Genomic DNA, 22,903 nt, shown 5'->3' on the forward strand with positions numbered 1-22,903 from the left:
GCGAGGAAATGGCCGGAAGAGTTGAAAATGGTGCTCAGAAAGGAGCAGAAAACATAAAAACAAGCTTTGTTTGACTTTTAACCTATGTGCAAACACACCTTAAACTAAAAATAAAAGCAAAGTTTGAAGAAGCATGACGAATAGGAAGCCCTTTTAAGGAATGTCAGGGATGCTCTCAATAGGTTGTGAACATTCTTGAGGTGTTGGTTTTGGAGTTGATTTTTTTAAGAATGCCAGGAGGAGGGCAGGGTCAGGAAGTCCCTTGTTGCTTCTGTAGCTACTGGGAGAAGCTTCTGGGCTGGGAGGTTCCAGGTACTTCTCATCCTGGGTAGGTGGCCCCTTAAGTCAACTTGCTAAACGGGTTGGCAGAGAGGGCGCCAGGCGGAGGGTGAAGCCACGTCTGCTGACCTGCGCGGCTGGTACGTGGTGCCGAGGCTGATGCCCAGCGCTGAGCCTCAGCTTCCTCGTGTGTGACGCGGGGACCAAAGTCATACCCGTCTCACACTGGCTGTGGGGAGTGAGTGGGTACATATGCATGCAGGGCTTAGGACAGTGCCTGGCACCTCCACTGGCAGTTAGCACCCAGGGTCTAGAGAGTACCAACACGTTTTTATTTAACTTTATATTTCGAAAAAATTTTCAACCTTACAGAAGGGCTGTAAGAATAGTACAAAGAACTCCCTTAAAAAGCCCTTCACCTCTTGTTAACATTTGGCCACGTTTCCTTTTTCTCTCTCCACATACACATATAATAATATTTTGTTACTATTCGCTCTGTTATTGAAAAGTAAGTTGCAGACGTGGTAGCCCCTCAGTGCTGAGCACGCCAGTGTGTGTCTCCTAGAAACCAGAGTAAAATGATCAATTTTGGGAACTTTCACATTTATACAAAGCCATTATGTGATGTGGAGACCATTATTAAATCTTGCCAGTGTTTCAGTACCCCCTTTCAAGCAGGAATCTCCCGCACACCCCCGTCCTGCCCTCGTCCAGGATCCAGTCCAGTCCCTAGCGTCCTGTAATCTGGAGCAGTCCCTCAGCCCTAACTCTGACACTTGGGAAGCGCTGTGAAGCCACTTGTTCCGTAGAGCGTCCCTGGGTTTGGGAGGAGGATGTCGCCTCGCGATTGGATGCAGGCTATGCGCTTTGGAGGCCCAGGGCGTCCGTTCATCCCGTGAGGAGTGATGTTCACTCCAGTCACTTTGTGTCCGCCTCTGTAATTAATAAGTAATCTCTGAGGAGATGTTTTTGAGGCCCTGAGTGGATGTCCTCTTCCCCGACGTATTTTCACCCGATGGTTTGAGCATTTATCGGGCATTGACTCTCGCCCAGATTCCTCGTGAAGCTCAGTTGCAGGTCATTTGGATAAACACCAGAGTTTGCTTTTGGCTGCCAGTGAGAAACTCAGCATTGGGAAATATATTGACCTTTTTTTTTTTTTTTTTTCCAGAGAGGTTTTATTCCATTTGGGACAAGAAATGCTCTTCCTGGGTTTAAGGTCTAAAAAGGCCAGATTCATTTTTTCATTTGTTCAGTATTTGTTGAGTACCTGCTGTATACCAGGCACTCTTCCAGGTGCTGGGGATAAAATGATAAAACAAAATTTTAAGGTAGACAAAAATCCCTGTCCTCCAGGGAAGTCCGTCTAACGGGGGAATCAGACAATAAATATGTCCTCCATCGTCAGGCAGTGAGGGGTGAAGGAGGCAGGGTGTGGGGAGGTAAGGGGTGCCTCTCTAGTCGGGCCGTCTGGGAGCTGGCCTTTGGACGGAGGCCTGAGGGAATGAGACGGGGCAGCAGGTGTGAGGCCTAGAGGTGGGAGTCGGTGGGGAGTGTAAGGGGGTCTCTGTGGCTGGGGCAGAGACGGCCGGGGAAGAGTGGCGGTCAGTGGGCTTGGAGCAGGGCCTGGGCGAGACTGGAGGGGCATCCCCACCCTGATGCCAGCAGCGAGGATCTGACCGAGGCCGGGCGACGGGTGACTGGCTCTGGCAGGGCTCAGAGTGCAGCAAGGTGCGCCTCCTCCAGGCAGGCGGGTCTCAGGAAAGGAAACAGGACGGCAGAAAGTGAGCAGTTGGAAAGTGCCTTTTTTTTTTTTTTTTTTTTTTTTTTTGTGGTACTCGGGCCTCTCCCTGCTGTGGCCTCTCCCCTTGCGGAGCACAGGCTCCTGACGCGCAGGCTCAGCGGCCATGGCTCACGGGCCCAGCCGCTCCACGGCATGTGGGATCTTCCCGGACCGGGGCACGAACCCACGTCCCCTGCATCGGCAGGCGGACTCACAACCACTGCGCCACCAGGGAAGCCCCGGAAAGTGCCTTTTTAGTTTTCCCTGCTGCTGGGGGGAGGGCAGGAGGGGCCGCTTCCCAGGGCTCTGCGGCGGGGGCGGTCTGTGGCCAGCCTTGGCAGGCGGGCAAGCCCATCGGCCCCGTGGCTTTCCAGTCTGGAGCGGCCAGGGGCCCCCAGGCCGGGAGCCCAGGGCTGCGTGTGCATTGCCAGTGGGGCCGGGCTCTTCTCTAGGTTGTCCCGGCCCATCTCCCCACCCGGAGGGAGCGCCTTTCTCCGCCTGCCCCGCCCAGGCGACACAAGGAGAGTAAGAGCCAGCATTGGAGGAGCACTTTTCCATGGGGGTGCAGGTGGAGGGCAGCTTCTAGAGGTTTCCCACCTGCTGCTCACTGGCTTCTCACGTGCCCAAGGTTCCACAGCCAGGATTTGAACCCAGGCTGATTGTTGCCAGCATCTCATCCTTCCCCAGCAGGCTGCACTGCAAGGGCCAAGGTGCTGACATTCCCTCTATTTCATCAGTCTCCTGTCTCCTGAGAGCTTGGTGTGCTTGACCTTTGATCTCTGGCCTGTGACCCTGGGCTGTTAGAGGGTGGTGGGAGTGAGAAGTGCCCAGAGGATTGCGAGGAGACTTTGTGCCTCCCGTTCCAGGTCAGATCCAGAGATTCCTAGGAAGCGGGGTGACGTTTATTTAGTGCTTACGTGGGTCCAGTTGACATGCCTTGTTTAACGATAACAACGACTCTCTGTCAATTAGATTTTATGAGCACCATAAATAGATGAGGAAGCTGAGATTCAAAGATTAAATAACGCCCAAGGTGGCACAGCCAGGAAGGGGAGAGTCGTATGCCAGCCTGTGTCTCCATGCTGCGCTGCTCTGCTTGCTAGAGCTGACGGGCCAGGGGCCTCTGGTTCTACCAGGCATCACGCTCTTGGCATTGCGCCTTTGGACGCCCGCACTCAGCTGCTGGAAGACGATATGGGCCTTCAGGCAGAGGTGGAAAGAGCAGGCTTCAGGGCGGGAAGACCATGGTTCCAGTCCTGTCTCTGCCCCATCCCACAGCGTGGTGTCGAATGAGTCTGGAATCCCTGTGAACTCTTTTTACCCACCTGTGAAATGAGCATGAAAATCACCTATGTCCTCAGACCTAGGTTGGTAGTTCTGGGTATGTAGGTGAGTCTGAGCATTTCCGGGAGTGTCCGATGCCCATGCTGGGCCGCTCCTCTCAGGGACCTCTCTGGGAGAGCACATCTGAATCTAGAGTCAGGGAGGACTTGGGTCCTTTGAGAAACATCCCAACTGATTTTAAGACAACATTTTCCTTCCCTGCTTTTAAGATCTATGTTGAAGATGTTGTAGCAGATGTTAAGAGAAACAGGAAAAAGGACTCAACCAAAACCGGGTGGTGTTTTACTAGGACCCTAGCCTAGAGCCTCTTTAGGGACACTGCCAGGTTTCCTTGTGATGGAAACGGTGGTTCTCAACTGGGGGCAGTTTTATCCCCCAGGGGCACTTGGCAATGTCTGGAGGCGTTTATGGTTGTCACAACTGGAGAGAGGGTTTAACTAGCATCCCGGTAGAAACCTGCAATGCTGCTAAACGGCCTGCAATGCACGGGACAGCCCCACAGCAAAGAATGATCTAGGTGGAAATGTTGATGGTGCCAAAGTCAAGACTGGGTAACCCTGGGTTGAAAATAGCCAGTATTTATTATGTGTTAGACATTGTTGTTCTAAGAGCTCCACAGGTATTAACTTGCTAATCCTCCCAACCCTATGATGTAGGAGCTATTATCACCCTCAGCTGACAGATGGAGAAGTAGGGGCACAGGGAGGGTAAACACCTGGACTGGGGCAGGGGTCCCAAGTGAGGAGCAGGCAGAGCCAGGACTTGGACCCTGATGGTCCAGCCGCAGAGTCTGCGCCTTCAGCCACTTGTGCTGCACTGCTCTGCGTTAAGGAGGCTGCCTGGATTTTTTTTTTTTTTTTTGGCCACTCTGCGCAGCATGTGGGATCTTAGTTCCCCGAACCCGTGCGCCCTGCAGTGGAGGCGCGGAGTCTTAACCACAGAAACGTTTTATTCCTGTGCCTAGAAAATAAGAGGGAAGGGCTAGGGTTAAGGGTGATGAGGGACCTAGTGACCCATCAGTGAAAACCGTACATTTTCCAGATTCCGAGTGTGGTTCAGGTCATGAATTTAATGGCACGAGGCACCTCGTGGGAGTGGGTCGTGGGTGAACATAACTTCTTAGTCTTTGGCTCCCTTCACTGGGGAATCAAAGAGAGACCGGGCCCATCCTTTCCGTGGTGCCTGTCAGGGTCAGAGTGTGGCAGGACCTTGTGGAGAGAGTGGCTGACTGTGGCCCGGGCTGTGTTGTGTCATTGCAGACGTGAAGACAACCGTGGTTTACCCTGCCACAGAGAAACACCTGCAAAAGTACCTGCACCGGGACCTCCGCCTGGTCCGGGAGACGGGCGACGATTACAAGAACATCACCTTACCGCACCTGGAGTCCCAGAGCCTCAGCATCCAGGTACTGGCCGCCGCGGCCTGGGCCAGCCCTGCGGGTCAGATTCGGAGTGCTGTCCCCACGGCCAGTGTATCTTCTCAAGCATCTGTCGAGGTGGTACCAGGGTCCAGCGCTCTCCCACAGCACAGGCCACGGGACACAGCAGAGAGTACAGAGGCGCCCCTGCCTTCACGGAGCTTACCTCCTTGTTCAGGTGTCGGCACGTGAATATATAAGTAACCACACAAAACGTGAGATTGTGAGTGCTGTGGAGAAGAATAAGCAGGATAGATGGCATAGACAGTGCCGGGCTGAGGCTGTCGCTGTTTCATAGAGGATAGTCACCTTCGTTGATAAGGGAATTGACAGCGGTCTTGGGCACTCGGGGATCTCAGAGCAGTCCAGTTCGTGGAAAGAATTTCTAAGTACTCTACAGTAGCCTTGATACGGTCTCAGAATGGCTTGCCCTGGCCGGGGGTCTGTGAACGGTAAAGACGGGTGCTGGTTAGGCCTCCTCATCCAGACTCTTATCCCTGGTTTCACCCACAGCAAACCAGCCTCCAGGAGCTGAGTCACAGGGTAGAAACCCCCTTCCCTTGCTCCCCTGCATCCATTGCAGGGGGCAGGCTCAGGGGTTGGCGCAGGGCCTCTTCTCCCAGGGCGATGGCCGTGCATTGGGAGCATCTTCGAAGTGTCTGCAGCAACTGGGCCAGGTGCAAGGCCATTTCGCTAAGACATCCGACTTCTTGGGTCTGTGCCCAGCACCAGCCAGAGCCTCTGCCTGGAACTGGTCCCATGTGCACGCTCAGAGATAATGTGGTGGCTCAGGCGTTCTCCTGTAGAGTGTCTCTACACACTCCACCCGAGATGCAGGCTGCGGTGGTGTGGGACGTCCCAGTGTGGGAAGCTCACAGCCGTTTGTCCCGGAGGACGGAGGGTGTCCTGTCTGTGGGGTCTCGGGAGGTGGATTGTGCCTGGGAGGAGGAAGGACAGGAGGTTGACAGGGCTTGGGGGGGTCCCCTGGGGAAGACCCAACCCAGCTGTTAGCCGTGGTCCCCTGCACATTATTTGCACAAGGCTCCTCTAACTCACAGTGGCTTGATTTTTTCCTTTTTTTAAAGAAGTCCCAGCACTTGCTCTGTCTTCTAAGTAGAGGGGAAATATGTCTCCATCTTCCTAGACTGTGTCTAAGATTGTGGGGGGATGTCCTGGAATGTGTGTTCTGCTGCACTGGTTGCACATATGTGGGATTCAAGAGAGGAAGCCTATAATACAGCTGGTATGAGTCGTATATATACCTTCTTATAGACCATTATGCAGATCCTCTTGGGAAATAATAACCCCTCTGCTCTACCAACTTCTGCTTGACATGAGCATTCATGTATTCTTTTTTTTTTTTTTTTTTTGGCGGCACCGCATGGCTTGTGAGATCTTAGTACCCCAACCAGGGATCGAACCCAGGCTCACAGCAGTGAAAGCGCCGAGTCCTAACCACTGGACTGCCAGGGAATTTCCCATGTATTCTTTCTCGGCTGTTTCTAGCAAGTTTACAAGCACTCAGCTTAATTGGCAATAGTCATTGTATTTATTGAGCATCCCCTATGTACCAGGCCCCGTGCTGGGCTCTGGAGGGTCACCAAGATAAACACTGATAACGTCCCCACAGTCTTGTAAGGAAGATAGGCATGCAACCTGGTAACTGCAGTATAATGGGATGAGCACTTCGGCGGTCTAGACACGAGGTACAGTATCGACACAGGGGGGGAGTGATCAGCCCAGACAGTGGGGGGCTTCACAGGGGAGAGGATCCTCCAGTTGGGTCTTAAAGGACAAAGAGAGGTTTGCCAGCTGGAAGAGGCAGACAGGGCATTCCAGGCAGAGGGCAGAGCAAGTATAGGGGCACAGAGGACTGGACCCATTTGATGCATTTCGGGAACGGGCAGGAGAAGGCAGGTGGGGGCCACAAAGGGGCTTGTGCACTTTGTCCAGGAGACCAGGAGTTCCCACACCTTGCTGCTCGTCAGGATGGCCTGGTTAGATTTTTTTAAATACAGAGCACAGGGCCCTCCTCCATATCTACTGAGTCAGAATGGAGCTGGGAGTAGAGCTGGGAAATCCGCATTTAAAAAAATCTTTTTGTTCTAATGATCGTCAGATTTGTGGGCGATTGCCAAAGCGATGAGCATCCTGTTAAAGGTTTGAAGCATGTGGGTAACGTGATCAGATTTAAAGAATCATTTGGAAGTTGTGAGAGTAGAAGAAGGAGGAAGACTGAACCGAGGCAGAGGCGGCGGGGAGCTTCCCTTGCGATTAAGGCGTAGACGTGGGTGATTTGGAGCAGTGAGGGAAGGGCCTGGGGTGAGTCCAGGGGTAGCTTGGGCGATGAATGGTACAGAGTCGGATTGTTAGCCAGCACGGGGGCGTGGGCAGCGGAGTGGTTTACGTGGAGGACGGTGAGTTAGTTTGTCACTTCTTGGAACTCACGAGGTGACAGAACAGCGACTGTCCTAAGCATTTTACCGGCATCGTATCTTCACAGCAGGCCTTTGGAGACTGGCTTCAAAGCCAGGCGGTCTGGCCCCAGCGTCTGTGCTCTAAGCCAACTACCCTATTTGGCTGCTCAAATTTGAGGTGCTTGTAATTTCCCAGTAAAAAGAATGCGGTGGGGTGTCTGCATCTGGAGCCTTGGAGGCTGATTTGCGAGTCATCTGATCAGGGCTTCTGCGTCGGCCCAGGGTTTGGACTCTAGTCCTGCCGCCCCGCAGCCTCGCGATCTCATCCTTCATTTCTGAGTCCCAGTCTGCTTGTCTGGAAAATGTGACCGACGGCACCTCCCTCCTGGGGTCCCAGTGGAAGCTGAGAGCCGCGCCACATATCATGTGCCTGCTGCCATTTCCAGCACAGAAAAGGCGCCAGAGTGGTGGCCGCCGTTGCCCACACAGGTAGCCGTTCCAGGGAGGACGGGAGAGTGTGGGGCTGGGACGCAGGCAGGGGAGGGGCGGCTGGAGGAGAGGGGCCAGCAAAAAAGAGCAGGAGGATAGTGAAGAGGGGGCTCGGGGAGAGGGGCTCCTGGGTCAGTTGCTAGTGTCACCTACAGGGAAGAAGTCGTGCCGGGTGCGTCCAGAAGCGGCCAGCACCCCCATATCGTCTGCGGGGCCGAGGCTCCTGGGCTTGCTTTCCCAGCGTGTTACTCTCCGTTACGTCACCCCTATGATTCATGTGGACTTTGTTCCCTGGCTTTCCTCCCTCTCTCATCTGGGCTGAGACATCCTGTGTATTCAGACCTCTCCCGGCTCTCCCAGAGGCCTTACCCATGTGGCCTGCAGCCTGGGCTCTGGGGCCGGACGCTGGGTCGGAATGTGTGAACTTGGGTGAACTTCCTTGCACCTACCTCTTCCTTCCCTGCAATATGGGGACCCCGACAGTGCCCACCTTACGGGCTTGCCGCACAGGGTGGTCCCGTGAGATAGACTCATCACAGCACACCTTCCCAGCCCTCACGTGCCCTTCCAGCCCCGCACGTGGTCCCCTCGGCGCACCTCCTTTGCTCTCATCCGCTTTCTTTTTTGCCTTTCCACAGTCGGTCTTGTAGCCTCGGGCAAGCCCAGCCTGACCTCCCCTTGGAGCCTTCCCAGTGCCTTTCCTGTTCTCCGTTGCCTCCCTGGGCAGGGCTCTGTGTTTGGCACTTTCACACGCATTTTCTCACTTACAGTTCGCACCACAACCCTCACTTGGGGGTGTTATTAGATCCTCCTGAGGAAGGAGGAAACCAAGACTTAGAGAGATGAAATCACTTTTTTTTTTTTTTAAAGATGCTAGTTCTTTATGTATTTATTTATTTTGGGCTGCGTTGGGTCTTCGTTGCTGTATGCGGGCTTTTCTCTAGCTGTGGGGAGCGGGGGCCTTCGTTGCGGTGCGTGGGCTTCTTAGTGCGGTGGCTTCTCTTGTTGCGGAGCACGGGCTCTAGGCGCGCGGGCTCAGTAGTTGTGGCTCGCAGGCTCTAGAGCGCAGGCTCAGTAGTTGTGGCGCACGGGCTTAGATGCTCCGCGGCATGTGGGAGCTTCCCGGACCAGGGCTTGAACCCGTGTCCCCTGCATTGGCAGGCGGATTCTTAACCACTGTGCCACCAGGGAAGTCCCAGATGAAGTCACTTTGCCAGCGTGCAGCTAGTTAGTGGTGAAAGTGAGAGATGAGCCCAGTCTTGTTGGGCTCCAGAGTCTGTTCATTCTCTCCTGGACGACATGTTGCTTTCCAGGCGGAGGCAGAGCTGCTTATCTGTGGGCAAAAGCAGGGCCCCAGGGAGGCTGGGCCACACCAGGGCTCTCCACGCAGGGAAACCATCCCCTCCCTCCCATTTATTTTTGGGAGGTTTCAGGTCAGGATCCGGCTGGCTTTTTTTCTCCAGTAGCACATTCTTAGAGAGAGTTCCAGTCAGAGAGGACATTCTGACTGGAATGTCCCTCCCTGGAATGTTCTCCACCTGCTGGGCTGTGCATCGCTCTGGCCTCAGTGCTGCATGAGGAAGCCACTGCTGGGCGGCCCCCAGACTCCACCCAACAAGTGGCACTGCCAGGCTCTTCTTGACCATATTGTGACCGGGCTGTGGGTCTTACCAGGGGGTCTGGGAGGCCCAGATTGTCCCAGGCAGGTTTTCTCTGCCTCCTCGCTCCGCATCTCAGACAGTTGCACTTGGCCTTGGCCCTGCTGGCCGACAGCAGAGGATGTGGACTCGGCGGGGCATGGGGGAGGATGTGTGTAGCCCTGGCCCTCACTGACACTGCTGCACCAGCGTTCCTGGTGGTGGGCAGAGGAGCCCTCCGCTGGCCTGGCCGTGTCGGCGCCCTGGCCTCCCATCCACCGCTCGGGCAGCTTGAGGCCCTTTGTGACTGCAGGGCGGAAGGGGCAGCCGTATGAGCCCAGCTTCTGCCCTCTCTGTGGCTCTCCAGCAGGGTTCGCTCTCGGATTTCAGGCACAGAGTTCACTGGCCTGGAAGGAAGTCGTGTTGGCAAAGGGCTCTCAGACCTCTGGGGAAGTGGAGAAGAGCCGGGGCTGGGGGGTTGGATCCCCGTGAGAACAGGGGCCTTCTTATCTTAACCTCCCTGCAGGCTGGCTTCTTCAGAGAGGCCTCCAGGACCTTAATGGTAAAGTGATGCCCTTGGGATTCACACAACGCCCAAGGAAGGGTCCTCTGAAGACTGTTGACAGCAGCTAATCAAAGGGCGTGAGAGAGCTGGCAGCCTGGGGTTAACAGGAAAGGTCTGTGTAATCGCCTCTCCACGTGGCGTTTGTTCCGCTTTGTCATGAAGGGTGCATGTCAGCTGGGTCCCCAGGTGGGGCAGCGGTGCTAACCCCAGCCCTCACAAGGATCCCAGCAGGCTGAGAAACCCAGCACACTAACTTCTAGAACCTGAGCCTTTCCCCACCCTGGTGTGTAGCGGACTTCCTCTGCAGAAGAAACTCCCAGCCTGACTCTCTGCCCGTGGTCCTGAATAAAGTGGGACAGGGCCCGCCCATGGGACGCTTTTCCCGAGTCCTGTGGGCAGTGGAAGGAGCGGCTGCAGACCAGGCCTGTGAGGCCAGAGCAGAGCACGTGCACAGTGCCGGCCAGGAACCGCCTGAAGAGATGGCCCTGTCTGAGTTGCCGTGACCCCTGTGGGGATGGCTGTAGTGGGAGAGGGGAAATCCCTTCCGGACCCCCAAGAGTAGCTTCCCGGAACAGGACAGCCTGAGTGTCGGTCCCCCGAGCATAGTGGCCCTTTCAGACTTGGCTGTCCTTCCTGGGGAGGCCTGAGAGCCTACCTGGCCCACTGTGGGGTGTCTCTCAGGGAAAATGGTCTGTGAACCCCCTCTCTCCCCTTCCTTCCAGTGGGTGTACAATATTCTCGACAGGAAGGCTGAAGCCGACCGGATTGTTTTTGAGAATCCAGACCCCTCTGATGGCTTTGTCCTCATCCCCGACCTCAAGTGGAACCAGCAGCAGGTAAGGGATTTCGTGCTGGGCCTCTCTGGCCTCTGAGTGCCCTGCTCCAGGCCGCTGGGCCTCCTTAATCCTGCCCTTCCTCCTCATGTTGCTCGCTCTCTCTAAGCAGATTATAATTAACCAAAGGGGAGGCCTGAGTTCTCTGCAGTGGGAGCACCTAAAACAAATGTTTACACTTTAATGGGCCAGTTAAAGCCTCTTTCTGGCTCACCTCCCACCCTGGGGGTGAGGATGGGGCAGTGTTTGCATCCATGACCTCGCGGGCTGTTCCTTTACCAGCCAAGCTGGGGAGCTGCACCCTCACTTCCAGGAGCACCTGGAGCCCTGAGGTGGACGGTTCACCCTCTCCCCGTGCCCTGGATACCGGCAGATCCAGGCAGGCCCATGGTCTGCAACACTGGCCGGCAGAAAGTAGGGTGACCGACCCGAGGAGTCCCCTGCACTACCCGAGCCACAGAGGAGGCCACAGAGGAGGCCTCCGGTGGCCCAGGGCCACCCCCCTCCTCCAAGCCTCTCAGCTCTGCTGCCTGGCCCCCTAGCGGCCCCTGCCCTGACCTTCTTGAGAGCAGCTTTCCCGGGAGCCGTCTTCACTCACACCGCCCCTCCTGTCCTCTGCAGCCTCTGGCCGCCTTCTCTCCTCCTTCCTCACCTCACTGTGAGGCCCATCACCGGTATCTCTGGGCCGGGGCCCTTTGGCTGCCTGCAGGAAATGCAGGGTCACGTCTGATCCCAAAGAATGGTTTGTTTTCCTTCCCTCGCCCATCCCGTGAGCTGATACCCGGCACAGCCTTCATGCTTCACTCGATGCCAGTGGAGCAGAGAGGTGTGATTTCATGTCATGTTTGGGATTCATCAGCAGATACCATCTAAAATAAATGCTACTGTTATTTGGAAGTCCTGTGACAGTGACACGTGGAACAGCTGAAGACACCCACAGACATGCACACACACTCCAGGTTCAAGCAGTTTTATTTCCTACTTCTCCTTGGGCCCCTAGCTAGTGCGAGAGTCCTGGACACAGGCCATGAGAAGGAAGAGCCCAGAAGGGACTTGTAGGCAAAACGGAGGCCTGGGTGGGCACAGCTTAGCCATCTGCCGGGAGGTTCCCACTGGGCTCATCTGTAGCAGGTCTGGGCCAGAAAGCCTGGATTCTTAGGGCCCTGGAGGAGAAGAATGTGTATGGCATGGAGAGACTGTTGGCATGAAGAGGCACAGTTGGACATCCCGCACCATATGGAAAATGTCATTCTAAGTTTTTAAGTTGGGGCCCTTGGGGATTTGGTTGGGTGACTCATGGTCCCCAGATTATCTTATTGAGGAGTCTAGCAGCTCAGATTGCAGGGCTGAGGGCTGCTGGATTCTCTCCATGCCTTGGCCCTTGGAGCCCTGGTGTCTGGGGCTTGCCTTGCACGAGGATGTGAAACTGGCCAAGGCCAGGGTTTGGGTAAGCAGAGACGGCTGGGAGGGTTTTCTGGGCAAGAGGAAGAGTCCGTTTGCTCTTCTTTGGCTCAAGACCTTGTTGGCCTTGGGTCTCAGGACTGTTGTGAACTCCGGGTCCTCAGCAAGGCAGTGTTCAGGACGGATGGCAGGAAGGGCCGTCTGTGAGCCCTGTGAGATAGAGGAAGGGAGGAGAGGGTGAAGCCGTGGTGGAGCTCACTGCCCCGCTGGCCTGAGGCTCCCTTCCCCCCCTCCCCCCACATGCCTGTTCACTTCCTCGCCTGCCTCTGATTCCAGGCACATGGAGTTGTTTACTCTCCCACTTAGATGCCCTAGACTTTCTTGCCTCTGAGCCTTTGCTTTCCTCTACCTCAATGCCCTTTCTCCAAACCCTACCTCTTCTTCAAGACCCGGGTGCCCTGCCTTCTCTTCTAGGAAGCCTCTCGGGATCCCCCTAGCTAGTCTGTCCTTCTTCCTCCTGCACTCGTATCACCTTATGTCTTACAGCAGTTACTTCTGTACATGCGATTAGACCATAAGAGTTGTGCTTGGCATTTTCTTGAACCTCCTTCCCGCCGCTCATTCCCCATCAGCTGTGAGTATGTAAATACTCTCATATGGTATTTTTTAGCAGGAAGAATAAACAGAAGCTCTGCCCCTTAGACTGTCCCACTCACCCTGGCCACGAGGACGCCCACGTTGCCTGGGGGTTGGTCCTGCCACGGGGTCCCTGGGATTGGCTGTGGCTGACACTGCAGGCCTTGGGGTGTGGGTGCTTCCTGGTTTCTGGGCGGAATTCTGGTTGGCAGCCTCCCCGGCCCTGTCCCCTGCTGAGCCCGGTTTACCCCTGCCTGTCTCCGCACAGCTCGATGACCTGTATCTGATTGCCATCTGCCATCGCCGGGACATCAGGTCGCTTCGGGACCTCACCCCAGAGCACCTGCCGCTGCTCAGGAACATCCTCCAGGAGGGGCAGGTGAGCTGCCGGGGCCGAATCTATGCCGGAGCCCCGGGGAGTTACACTCCGGTTCCATTGCGTTCCTGGGCCCCTTTCCTCACCCCTTTCAGAAGTCTGTCTCGTGAAAAGGGCTCCCCTCTGAATGCCCGTGCAGCGGCCCATGAAGGCTTTTAGGGGGCCTCACGAGGCCCCTGTTCCTGGTCCTGCCCTGCCCTCTAGCTCTACTCTTAGCCCCCTTGCCTCACCCGACATGGGCTTCCTCAGCTCGGGTTCCCGCTTTTGCTCCCTGCCTGTGTCCTGCAGGTCACGTCTGGGATGCCCTACCATCCCGGGGTTACCTGCCCCGCTCACGACAGCCACATCATGCCAGACGTGTTTCTCTGGTAGATGGTGCACGGCCTGACGTGTGTCTGTGTCCCCTCATCTACCCTGAGGGAAGAGACTGAATCCTCTAGCACCTGGCATTCTGGGATACTTTCTCTCTGGGAGATTTGCTGAATCGAATGAAATTACAGCGTTGCTAAAAGGAGCCCTGGGGGCGAGGGGAGATGGGGGAAGAGAGTCTTGAGTCTTGGGTCCTGGTCCTGGTTCTGACGCTTTGACCTTAGCCCACTGGATGACCTCAGGCAGGTCACTTCACCTCTCTGGGCCTCGGTGTCTGGAGGGGGTCCTTCTTCCTTCTGATTCCATTATTCTGTGGGCTTGGTCTCAGCCTGAGACATTAGAAGATGCGGCCTCCATGGCAGGCCTGCTGTCACCAGGGTGCCCAGCGGGGAAGAGGCTCCCCACCCAGGTCAGGTTCAACAAGAGCTGCTGAGGCTCTGCCGCAGACCTGAAGGAGGGGCTGTGCTTGGGGCCACTCTCCCTTCACCTGCGGCCCCTCCCTGTCCTGTGCCGACTGCCTTCTGCCCCGCATGCCCACGTCACCATCCCCCTGGCTGCCTTTCTCTTCCCAGTAACTCGTTTCTCTGCTGAAACAGCCTCTGGATGCAGAGCCCCTGGGAGATGCTGGGCCAGCACTTGCGCCTGCCCTGGCAGTTCCGGCAGCACCTCCCAGGAAGCCCTTTGGGTGCCCTGGTCCTGGTGTCACCCTGCTGCCGAGATCCCTGGGGGAGCGCCAAATGCAGAACAGAATACAATTCCAGGATGTGTTCTGAGCACGCTGAGGCCCTGTCTTCTTCTCTTCACCCCTGCGGCCTCAGAGACTTGCCTACAGCGGAAATTAAGTCTCCTCTTAATTCCAAGCCTCGGAGGCTCCTGAAGGGGGTGTGGTAGAAAAAGCTGTACCCCCGAGCAAGGCTGGGGCAGGCAAAGGGAGCCAGGGCCGAAGGTGATGCTTTCCTCTTCCACCAGGAGCCCTGCAAGAATTTGATGATCCGATTATGACTCCCTGGTCTGTCCAGGGCAGCCCTGCTCGCGTCCCCTCCCCTGCCCTTTCTCTGCCACCAAGCCCTTAGCTCTGCCGCAGCCCAGCTCCACTCTGCTCTATGCTGAAAGGGAAAACAAGGCCTCTTCCCACCTACTTGATGATACAAGTCTGGTAAATCATCCAGGGCAGGATAGTCCCCACAGTCTTGGAAACCTGGGCCTGTCCTTAGCACCGAGACTTCCTAGAGGCCCAGTGGCAACTGTGAGGAAGCAGGTGTTTTACCAGGTTGGAGCGGGGAAGCCGGATCGAGGCCACCGTCCCCATCCTTGGGAGAAAGAGCCTCCGCTTTGCTGCCGTCACTTGCACTTGCTGACTCCCAAGAATGGAAGACAGGGATCCGAAGCCAACAGCGGGTGGAGAGGCTGGTCGGGGCCGTGGGCAGGAGGGGGTTCTGGCGCCGGTGTGTGGGCAGCAGGGTGAGCCTCCCCGACCCTCCCCTTTCTTGCCAGGAAGCCATCCTGCAGCGCTACCAGGTGGCGGGAGACCGCCTTCGCGTGTACCTGCACTACCTGCCCTCCTACTACCACCTGCACGTGCACTTCACTGCCCTGGGCTTCGAGGCCCCTGGTGCAGGCGTGGAGCGGGCCCACCTGCTGGCCGAGGTGATCGAGAACCTGGAGCAGGACCCCGAGCACTACAGCCGCCGCACCCTCACCTTTGCCCTCAGAGCTGACGACCCCCTCCTCGCGCTCTTGCAGGAGGCCCAGAGAAGCTGAGTCGGAGAAGAGCACTGATGTGTATGGGGCGGGGGGGGGGGGGGGGAAGGGCAGCCGGATTTTAGCACCAAGTGAATTTTTTTTTTTTTTAATATATTTTCTACTGGTTTCTTTCCAGCATGAGAATAAACTATCGGTCTCATTCGGTGTGGACCCACGGTGTGGCCTGCTGGGGAAGCGGAGTGGGCAGAACCTCCCACTCCGGAGGGGGAAGGTCTTAAGAAGGGGGTGAGTGTCTGGGGGTCAGCCCCAGCTGGCCCGGAGGGCTTGGGGCTTTCTGTAGGCCCCCGTGCACCCGTCCTGGCTGTCTTCACATCCGGAATCCAGCTGAGCCTCCCTCTGCTTTCACTCCTTCCTGCTCTGCCACCACGGGGCGCTCTGCCTTCTTCCCACTTACTGTATCTCCACCTGTCTGGTGGGCGTAATCGATAGAGTCTTTCTGACAGTACTTCCTCTTTCTCTCCCCAGCACTGAGGTCACACTTCCCATGTGTGAGCCAATCCTGTTGATAGACTGTTGTTGACAAGGATGGAGCGTGGCCGCTCCTGGAAGTGGGAGGGCCTTAACAAGAGTCAGATGTTGCAAAGCCCAAGAAGCCTGCCTTTGCCTTGGCTTCTTGGTCAGGGAGTCCGTGGCCTTGAGTTTGTTATCTGGGCAGGAAGATACAACAATTCGCAGGGAGCAGCCAGAAGATCAAATACAAACAGTGTCTCAACAGGGCAAAGTGACACGGTTGCAGTGGAGTCTGAAAGCCCTGAGGTTCTTGGGTGCAAGGTATGACCAGCATCACAGAATAGAATAGAATGTCCATAGAATCGCGAGGCCAGGAAGGGACTTCAAAGTGTCCAAGGCTATGGCCTGTAGGGAGCCACCAAGGGCTTATCTGGGAAGGTGACATCTACCACTGCTCCAGCAGAACAGGGACTCGGGTGCAGACGTTGACGGCATGCAGTTAAACACGTGAGGCTCTCTTCCCAGCCCAGCGGACAGATGTATCACACTGCTGGAGAGGGGCTGGCGTTTGCTCCTTAGCATGGGGCTGTGGGTTACTGGGTCTCGTTTCCTCAGGACACACTCTCAGGGGAGACAGGATGTGTGTCCCGCAAAGTGAAAGGAGGAGGAAAGCTGAAGCAGACGAGGGGGTAGCTCTTATTCTGCATCCCCTGGACTGAGAGCCAGGAGACTGGAGTCAGAGCCGAGCGCCACTCATTTGTTCCTTGCGTGTTTATTTAACACATACTACAGGCCAAGCGCTGCCCTAGATAGTGGTAAATGGTCTCTTCCTGGTGTCCACCCGAGGTGTCCTGAGCTTATTTCTTTGTCAAGGGGAACGGGGATGAGGATCCACTACGGAGTGATGTGCTGGGTGATCGTAAACCAACAGGGCAAAGTGACATGGTTGTGGTGGAGTCCAAAGCTTTGACTCGCTGATGGACTCAAGCCAGACAGTGTCCTAAGCGCTGGGGATACAGAGATGACTAAAAAGAAGCTCCCGGCCTCCGGGCTAGTGGGCGGACAGACGGTCCTCAGCCCGAGGGATGCAGAATGAGAACCACCCCCTCCTCTGCCTTGGCTTTCCTCCTGCCTTCCCTTAGCAGAACCCAGCATCCCGCCGCCCCGGAGAGAGCGTCCTGAGCAAGACGAGCAGCGCCAGCCCCCTCTGGCAGCGTGGACGTCCTTGTGTGTTTCGCCGCGTGCCCTCGGTGTGCGCGCCTGTGTCCCTGCTCTCCTGGAGGTAGATGTCACCTTCCCAGATAAGTCCTGGAGGGCTCCCCACCGGCCACCAGGCCCCAGTTCTTGGCCGACTTTCTTCCCAGCGTGGTTGGGGAGGGAGGGGAGCAACTGGAGACAGGACTGCTGTTCCTCGGCTCCTCTCTGTTTGCCCAGAGGTTTCCTCATAGAGCAGAATTGCTGAGTGTTCTGTCAGCATTCCTTCAGGACACTGAGAAAAATAACATTTCAGGAGGAGTTGGGCAGTTAGCTCCACATTGCCTGACTCTGTTGGATACAGATCCTCAAATGGAGAAACAAATCAAGAAACGATTACGTACAAAGTAATATTTGAAAATGTTTCTCTTGTAATGCTTCTATTCCAAAATAGTTTAATGTATCTATTTTATTTCTGAATAGGCTGACGTGGGTCTGCTAACTCTGCCTTCTCAGAAAGGACTAAATCTTTATTCCAGACCCGTATATTGAACCCTAAAGTGGTCTTTCTTTTGTAAGAAGATGCTGATAATTAACAGTAGTTGTTTTTTAAAAATCCTCACTTAGCAAAATAAATGTTGGCAGCCCTGTGTTCGCTCCATATTCTTACTGAAATTACACTGGATTCCAAAGTCTCTATAAACTTGAAGTTACCAAGTTTTAACCACTTAAAAAATAAGCATGGACTACAGTGTTTCAGTTCAATCAACAAGGTTTTGAATATCGACCCTACTTTTTGTTTTTAGACAAGAATATGGAGCTAGAGCTCTCCTGGAGTTTACAATTTAGTGAGCCACGTAGACGTAATTACACAGTAACTCCATGGACACGAGTGCTTTGAGAAGACCCGGGGGGGGGGGGGCTGTGGCGGCTTATGCCGAGAGAAGCCAGACTTCCGGGCTGAAGCCTGAGAGCCGCGTGGCCAGCACAAGCCGAGGCCAGCAGGCAGGGAGACAGTGGCTCAGCGCGGCCGGGACCTAGAACTTGGCTTCTAGCATGGGGCACACACGTCCGGTAGTACCCTGACCAGTTTCTCCTTCAGGATCATGAGGAAGAAATGAAAGTCAAGGCGAAGGGGAAATTGCTTAGTGTTTGGAACCGCCTCCTTTGAGAGCCAGCATGGTCTGGTGACTCTGGCATAGAACCTGTACCATAACCAGATATGATCTCGGGCAAGTTATGTAACTGTCTGTAAGCTAGGAGTGATAGCGGTGCCTACCCCGAGGGGCTTTGTGAGGATTAAGTAAGAGGATTTTGTGGACATGGTAAGACCTATAAATGTTACCTGCCATTTTTCTACCGCGAGAAGGGCCTAAAGGACACAGCCGGTATATTGGGGTTAGATATTAAAAAGGACTTCCGGATTAGAAGGCAGTGAATCCTCAATTATGCACTGAAGTCATGGTAACCAAGAGACTTGAAGGCAAAAAGCAAGCCATAAACTCTCTGTGGTTAATTGATCATGGCCCCAAAAGAGACAAGGGCTGTGTGCAGTGGCTTCTCAGGGATCCCGTCCAGCCGACAGGTTCCTGGAGTGCATTTTAGCCTTCGCCTTACGGCAGGTTTCTAAGACTACAATAGTGATGTCCGCTGCTATTGAGAACCCTGGGAACAGCTCAGCTCCAGCGTCCAGCCATATAAATCTGATAAAAATAGGAGCTGAAACACCATCCCGGAGTTGCTATTTTTAAAAGCGTCTGAGATGCTGGATTGGGTTTATTTCTTCCTCAAACGGCATCTTGCTGTTCCCTCCTCCTGGTCGGCAGGATGCTAACGTGGCACATGTGAAGGACAGGAGCCAAAAGCCTGTGAGACACATGTGTCGAGGGCGCCACGCCTCCTACACACACCCCTGCCTGCCCGGGGGTGGGCCACAAGTCCAGGGCCTCCCAGCTCCAGATGCACCTGCCCCTCCCTCGCCCTTTGCTCCTCTGTCTCCTCCCTCTACTCCCTAGAGGGAGAGACTCCCTAGAGAGAGAGAAGCCTCCTGGTCGCCCCAGCAGAGTGTTGTCCGCCACCTCCTCCACAGCAGAGACAGAACCAGAGAGGTAAAGGGGGCTCAGAGGAGGTGGGAATGGAGGCAGCATGGCTTGGAAGGGGACCAGGACCCAGACCACTGACCCTCAGGGTGTCTTGACACGCCCTTGGCACAGCTGGTCTCCGACAGCAACAGTTTTAGAAGCCGAAGCCCCACTTGTCCCACCACACTGCCTCTTGCTAAGCAAATCCCAGTGCCTTGTAGATGGGCAAGGGGGGCAGTGGAGCCGGGAGGGGCTCCAGGTGAAAAGTACCAGAATCCTTTCCTCCTGCCCCACAGATGATATGGGTTCTAGGCAGCCAGCTAAGCATCTGGCTGTGCCATTAGGAAACTGGAGGGAAAAGATTCTAAGCACAGGGCCTCCCTGGTGGCGCAGTGGTTGAGAGTCCGCCTGCCGATGCAGGGGACGCGGGTTCGTTCCCCGGTCCGGGAAGATCCCACATGCCGCGGAGCGGCTGGGCCCGTGAGCCATGGCCGCTGAGCCTGTGCGTCCGGAGCCTGTGCTCCGCAACGGGAGAGGCCACAACAGTGAGGCCCGCATACCGCAAAAAAAAAAAAAAAAAAATTCTAAGCACATTGTGGCGTAAGGGGAGGAGTCAGGATCTCAGTTAGCTTCTGGGCACCCAGTAACCAGGTCTGGGATAAGCTGGGGGAGGGGGAAGGGAGGAGATCTGAATACAGCTTACTGGTTCCGTGTGCATAATAAAAGCACGTACTTGTACAACACCTTATACTGCCAGAGCAAATGTGTATCCATTTGAACTTACATCCCGTTGAATAAGCACAGTTATTTCCATTTTTTTCTAGTAAGAAAATTAAAGCTACTTAGTGACCGAGGCAGAGTTGGAAATCAGGTCTCCAGGAGCAAAATTTGGCCCTTCAGTTCTGTTTTCCCACAGAGTGAAGTTTACATGGCTCATAACAAGAACTGCCAACCGTGTTTAGATCTAGTTCATTAAGGAGTTTGCAAAGTTTAGAAGCTGGGCTGGCTCTCAGGTCAGCTCTGCCACACTCACCTAGTCGCTTTGGGTGATTGCTTCCTCTCTGTGGGCCACTTTTCCCACCCACGTACCAGGGAGGCTATTCCCTCTTCCTCTAACCTTGACCCAGGCAGAGACTTTAGTCACTGTGCCAGACCTGGAGCTGATACACAATAAACATTTGTTGGATGAATGCTTGATTGACAAAGCCAAAGGCACCATTCAAGCATAATTCAGACACTGGGGAAATGTAGGAAAAACCTCTGCCCACGCGACGTGGGACTTAGGATGGGGAGTCACCTGTGGAAGCACTTGAAGCCCTCTATCTTCACCCTGCCTTCTCCACTTTGCTTACGCAGCGTAGAGCTTCCTCTGTTATATGTTCTTAGCAGATAAACCCTCCAGTTTCAGCTGAGGTGAGCCTGAGCTGGCATTTCCGTGAACCCTCTTTTGTCAGTTACGCACACCTTACACTTGGTCACATCCTGTCCTAACTTATTTTTTGTTTTTAACATCTTTATTGGAGTATAATAGCGTTACAATGGTGTGTTAGTTTCTGCTTTATAACAGTGAATCAGTTACACATATACATATGTCCCCATACCTCTTCCCTCTTGTATCTCCCTCCCTCCCACCCTCCCTATCCCACCCTTCTAGGTGGTCACAAAGCACCGAGTTGGTCTCCCTGTGCTATGCGGTTGCTTCCCACTAGCTAGCTATTTTACGTTTGGTAGTGTATATACGTCCATGCCACTCTCTCACTTTGTCACAGCTTACCCTTCCCCCTCCCCGTATCCTCAAGTCCCTTCTCTAGTAGGTCTGCATCTTTATTCTCGTCTTGCCCCTAGGTTCTTCATGACCACTTTTTTTTTTTTTTTTTTAGATTCCATATATATGTGTTAGCATACAGTATTTGTTTTTCTCTTTCTGACTTACTCCACTCTGTATGACAGTCTCTAGGTCCATCCACCTCACTACAGATAACTCAGTTTTGTTCCTTTTTTTTTTTTTTTTTTTTTTTTTTGCGGTACACGGGCCTCTCACTGTTGTGGCCTCTCCCGTTGCGGAGCACAGGCTCCGGACGCGCAGGCTCAGCGGCCATGGCTCACGGGCCCAGCCGCTCCGCGGTACGTGGGATCTTCCCGGACAGGGGCACGAGCCCGTGTCCCCTGCATCGGCAGGTGGACTCTCAACCACTGCACCACCAGGGAAGCCCAGTTCTGTTTCTTTTTATGGCTGAGTAATATTCCATTGTATATATGTGCCACATCTTCTCTATCCATTCATCTGCTGATGGACACTTCGGTTGCTTCCATGTCCTGGCTATTGTAAATAGAGCTACAATGAACATTGTGGTACATGACTCTTTTTGAATTATGGTTTTCTCAGGGTATATGCCCAGTAGTGGGATTGCTGGGTCGTATGGTAGTTCTATTTTTAGTTTTCTAAGGAACATCCATACTGTTCTCCATAGTGGCTGTATCCATTTACATTCCCACCAACAGTGCAAGAGGGTTCCCTTTTCTCCACACCCTCTCCAGCATTTATTGTTTGTAGATTTTTTGATGATGGCCATTCTGACTGGTGCGAGATGATATCTCATTGTAGTTTTCATTTACATTTCTCTAATGATTAATGATGTTGAGCATTCTTTCATGTGTTTGTTGGCAGTCTGTATATCTTTGGAGAAATGTCTATTTAGGTCTTCTGCCCAGTTTTGGATTGGGTTGTTTGTTTTTTTATTATTGAGCTGCATGAGCTGCTTGTAAATTTTGGAGATTAATCCTTTGTCAATTGCTTCATTTGCAAATATTTTCTCCCATTCTGAGGGTTGTCTTTTCATCTTGTTTATGGTTTCCTTTGCTGTGCAAAAGCTTTTATGTCCTAATTTATTTTTGAGTGGGAGTCCACTGTGAGCCTTCTTTCTAGTAAGCTTCCGGGGGGGGGTGGCGGGGCGTGTCTTACGTTTTTCCTTGGAGCCCTGGAGCCCCCAGCATCAGGCTGTTCACACTAAGCGCTCAGTAAATGCTGTGCACCTATGAAGGAGTGTCTGGGGGGATGGGGATTGTCCTGCGGGTGACTTTTGGACTATTCTTCGGCCTGAGTAGTTCCCAGGTTTGATTGGGGTGGGTGGCCCCAGGAACCAGGGTAAGGGCCTGATGGGGTTTCCCCTGGAGACAGGATGTTTGGCGCCTTCAGTAAGGAACAGCAACTGAGAAGCTTTCTCAGGGCCAAAGAGAGGGTGTGCAAAGAGGCTGCAGAGGGAGCAGTTTGGGGGTGGCAGGTCGAGACTAGGGCAGAGGGAGGGTCCAGGTCTCCGTCCAGGGCACCTGGCCACCGTGCATGGGGAGTGCAGGTGGCCCTCCCTCTTCTGTGCCTCACTTTCCCGAGCGAGGGAAGGACACGGTTCATCGGTTCATCGCATGGGAGAGCGGTTCATCGCATGGGAGAGCGGAGAACCCTTTGTTGGGTCTCATTGTTTCCAGGAGGGTGTGCAGAGGCTGCGTTGGGCATATCCATCCTGGTGCCACTCACAGGCTGCGCCCGCCAGAACTCAACCCTCACCCCACCAGCCTCCTCTCCCGCCCCTCCGCGCCTGCCCGGTCGGTCGACCCCTCCGCGCCCCTCGCTCCTGGCCCCGCCGCCTGCCCTCTCCGCCGGCCTCCGCGGCTCCCGGACCATCGCGAGCCCCCGGCACCGGCCCCGCCCGCAAGCAGGATCTCCCGAGTCGAGTCCTTCCTCCTCCCCCACCCCGCCCTTCCTCCTCCTGCCCGCCCGCTCCCCAGTCGGCTCCCCGGCCGTGTGCGCAAGCGTGTCCGGCCCCTTCCCCGCCCCCCGCCTGTGCCCGGCCCCCGCCTCCCAGCAGGCGGA

The 22,903-nt window shown here is 54.8% G+C and overlaps 1 protein-coding gene across 1 annotated transcript in view; it reads left to right on the top strand.

The window, feature by feature from the left end:
* The window catches only part of DCPS (decapping enzyme, scavenger), a 33,371-nt gene extending 17,919 nt beyond the window's left edge, over positions 1–15,452 (top strand). Inside the window, exons 3-6 of the mRNA XM_060160755.1 lie at positions 4,666–4,811; positions 10,654–10,767; positions 13,070–13,180; positions 15,041–15,452. Of these exons, the coding sequence (XP_060016738.1) occupies positions 4,666–4,811; positions 10,654–10,767; positions 13,070–13,180; positions 15,041–15,307 (638 nt within the window). The 3' untranslated portion in view covers positions 15,308–15,452. The remainder of the gene's footprint in view (positions 1–4,665; positions 4,812–10,653; positions 10,768–13,069; positions 13,181–15,040) is intronic.
* The last annotated feature ends 7,451 nt before the right edge of the window (positions 15,453–22,903 follow it).

Source organism: Lagenorhynchus albirostris, chromosome 9, assembly GCF_949774975.1.
Source record: "Lagenorhynchus albirostris chromosome 9, mLagAlb1.1, whole genome shotgun sequence".
NCBI classification, from domain to species: Eukaryota; Metazoa; Chordata; class Mammalia; order Artiodactyla; family Delphinidae; genus Lagenorhynchus; species Lagenorhynchus albirostris.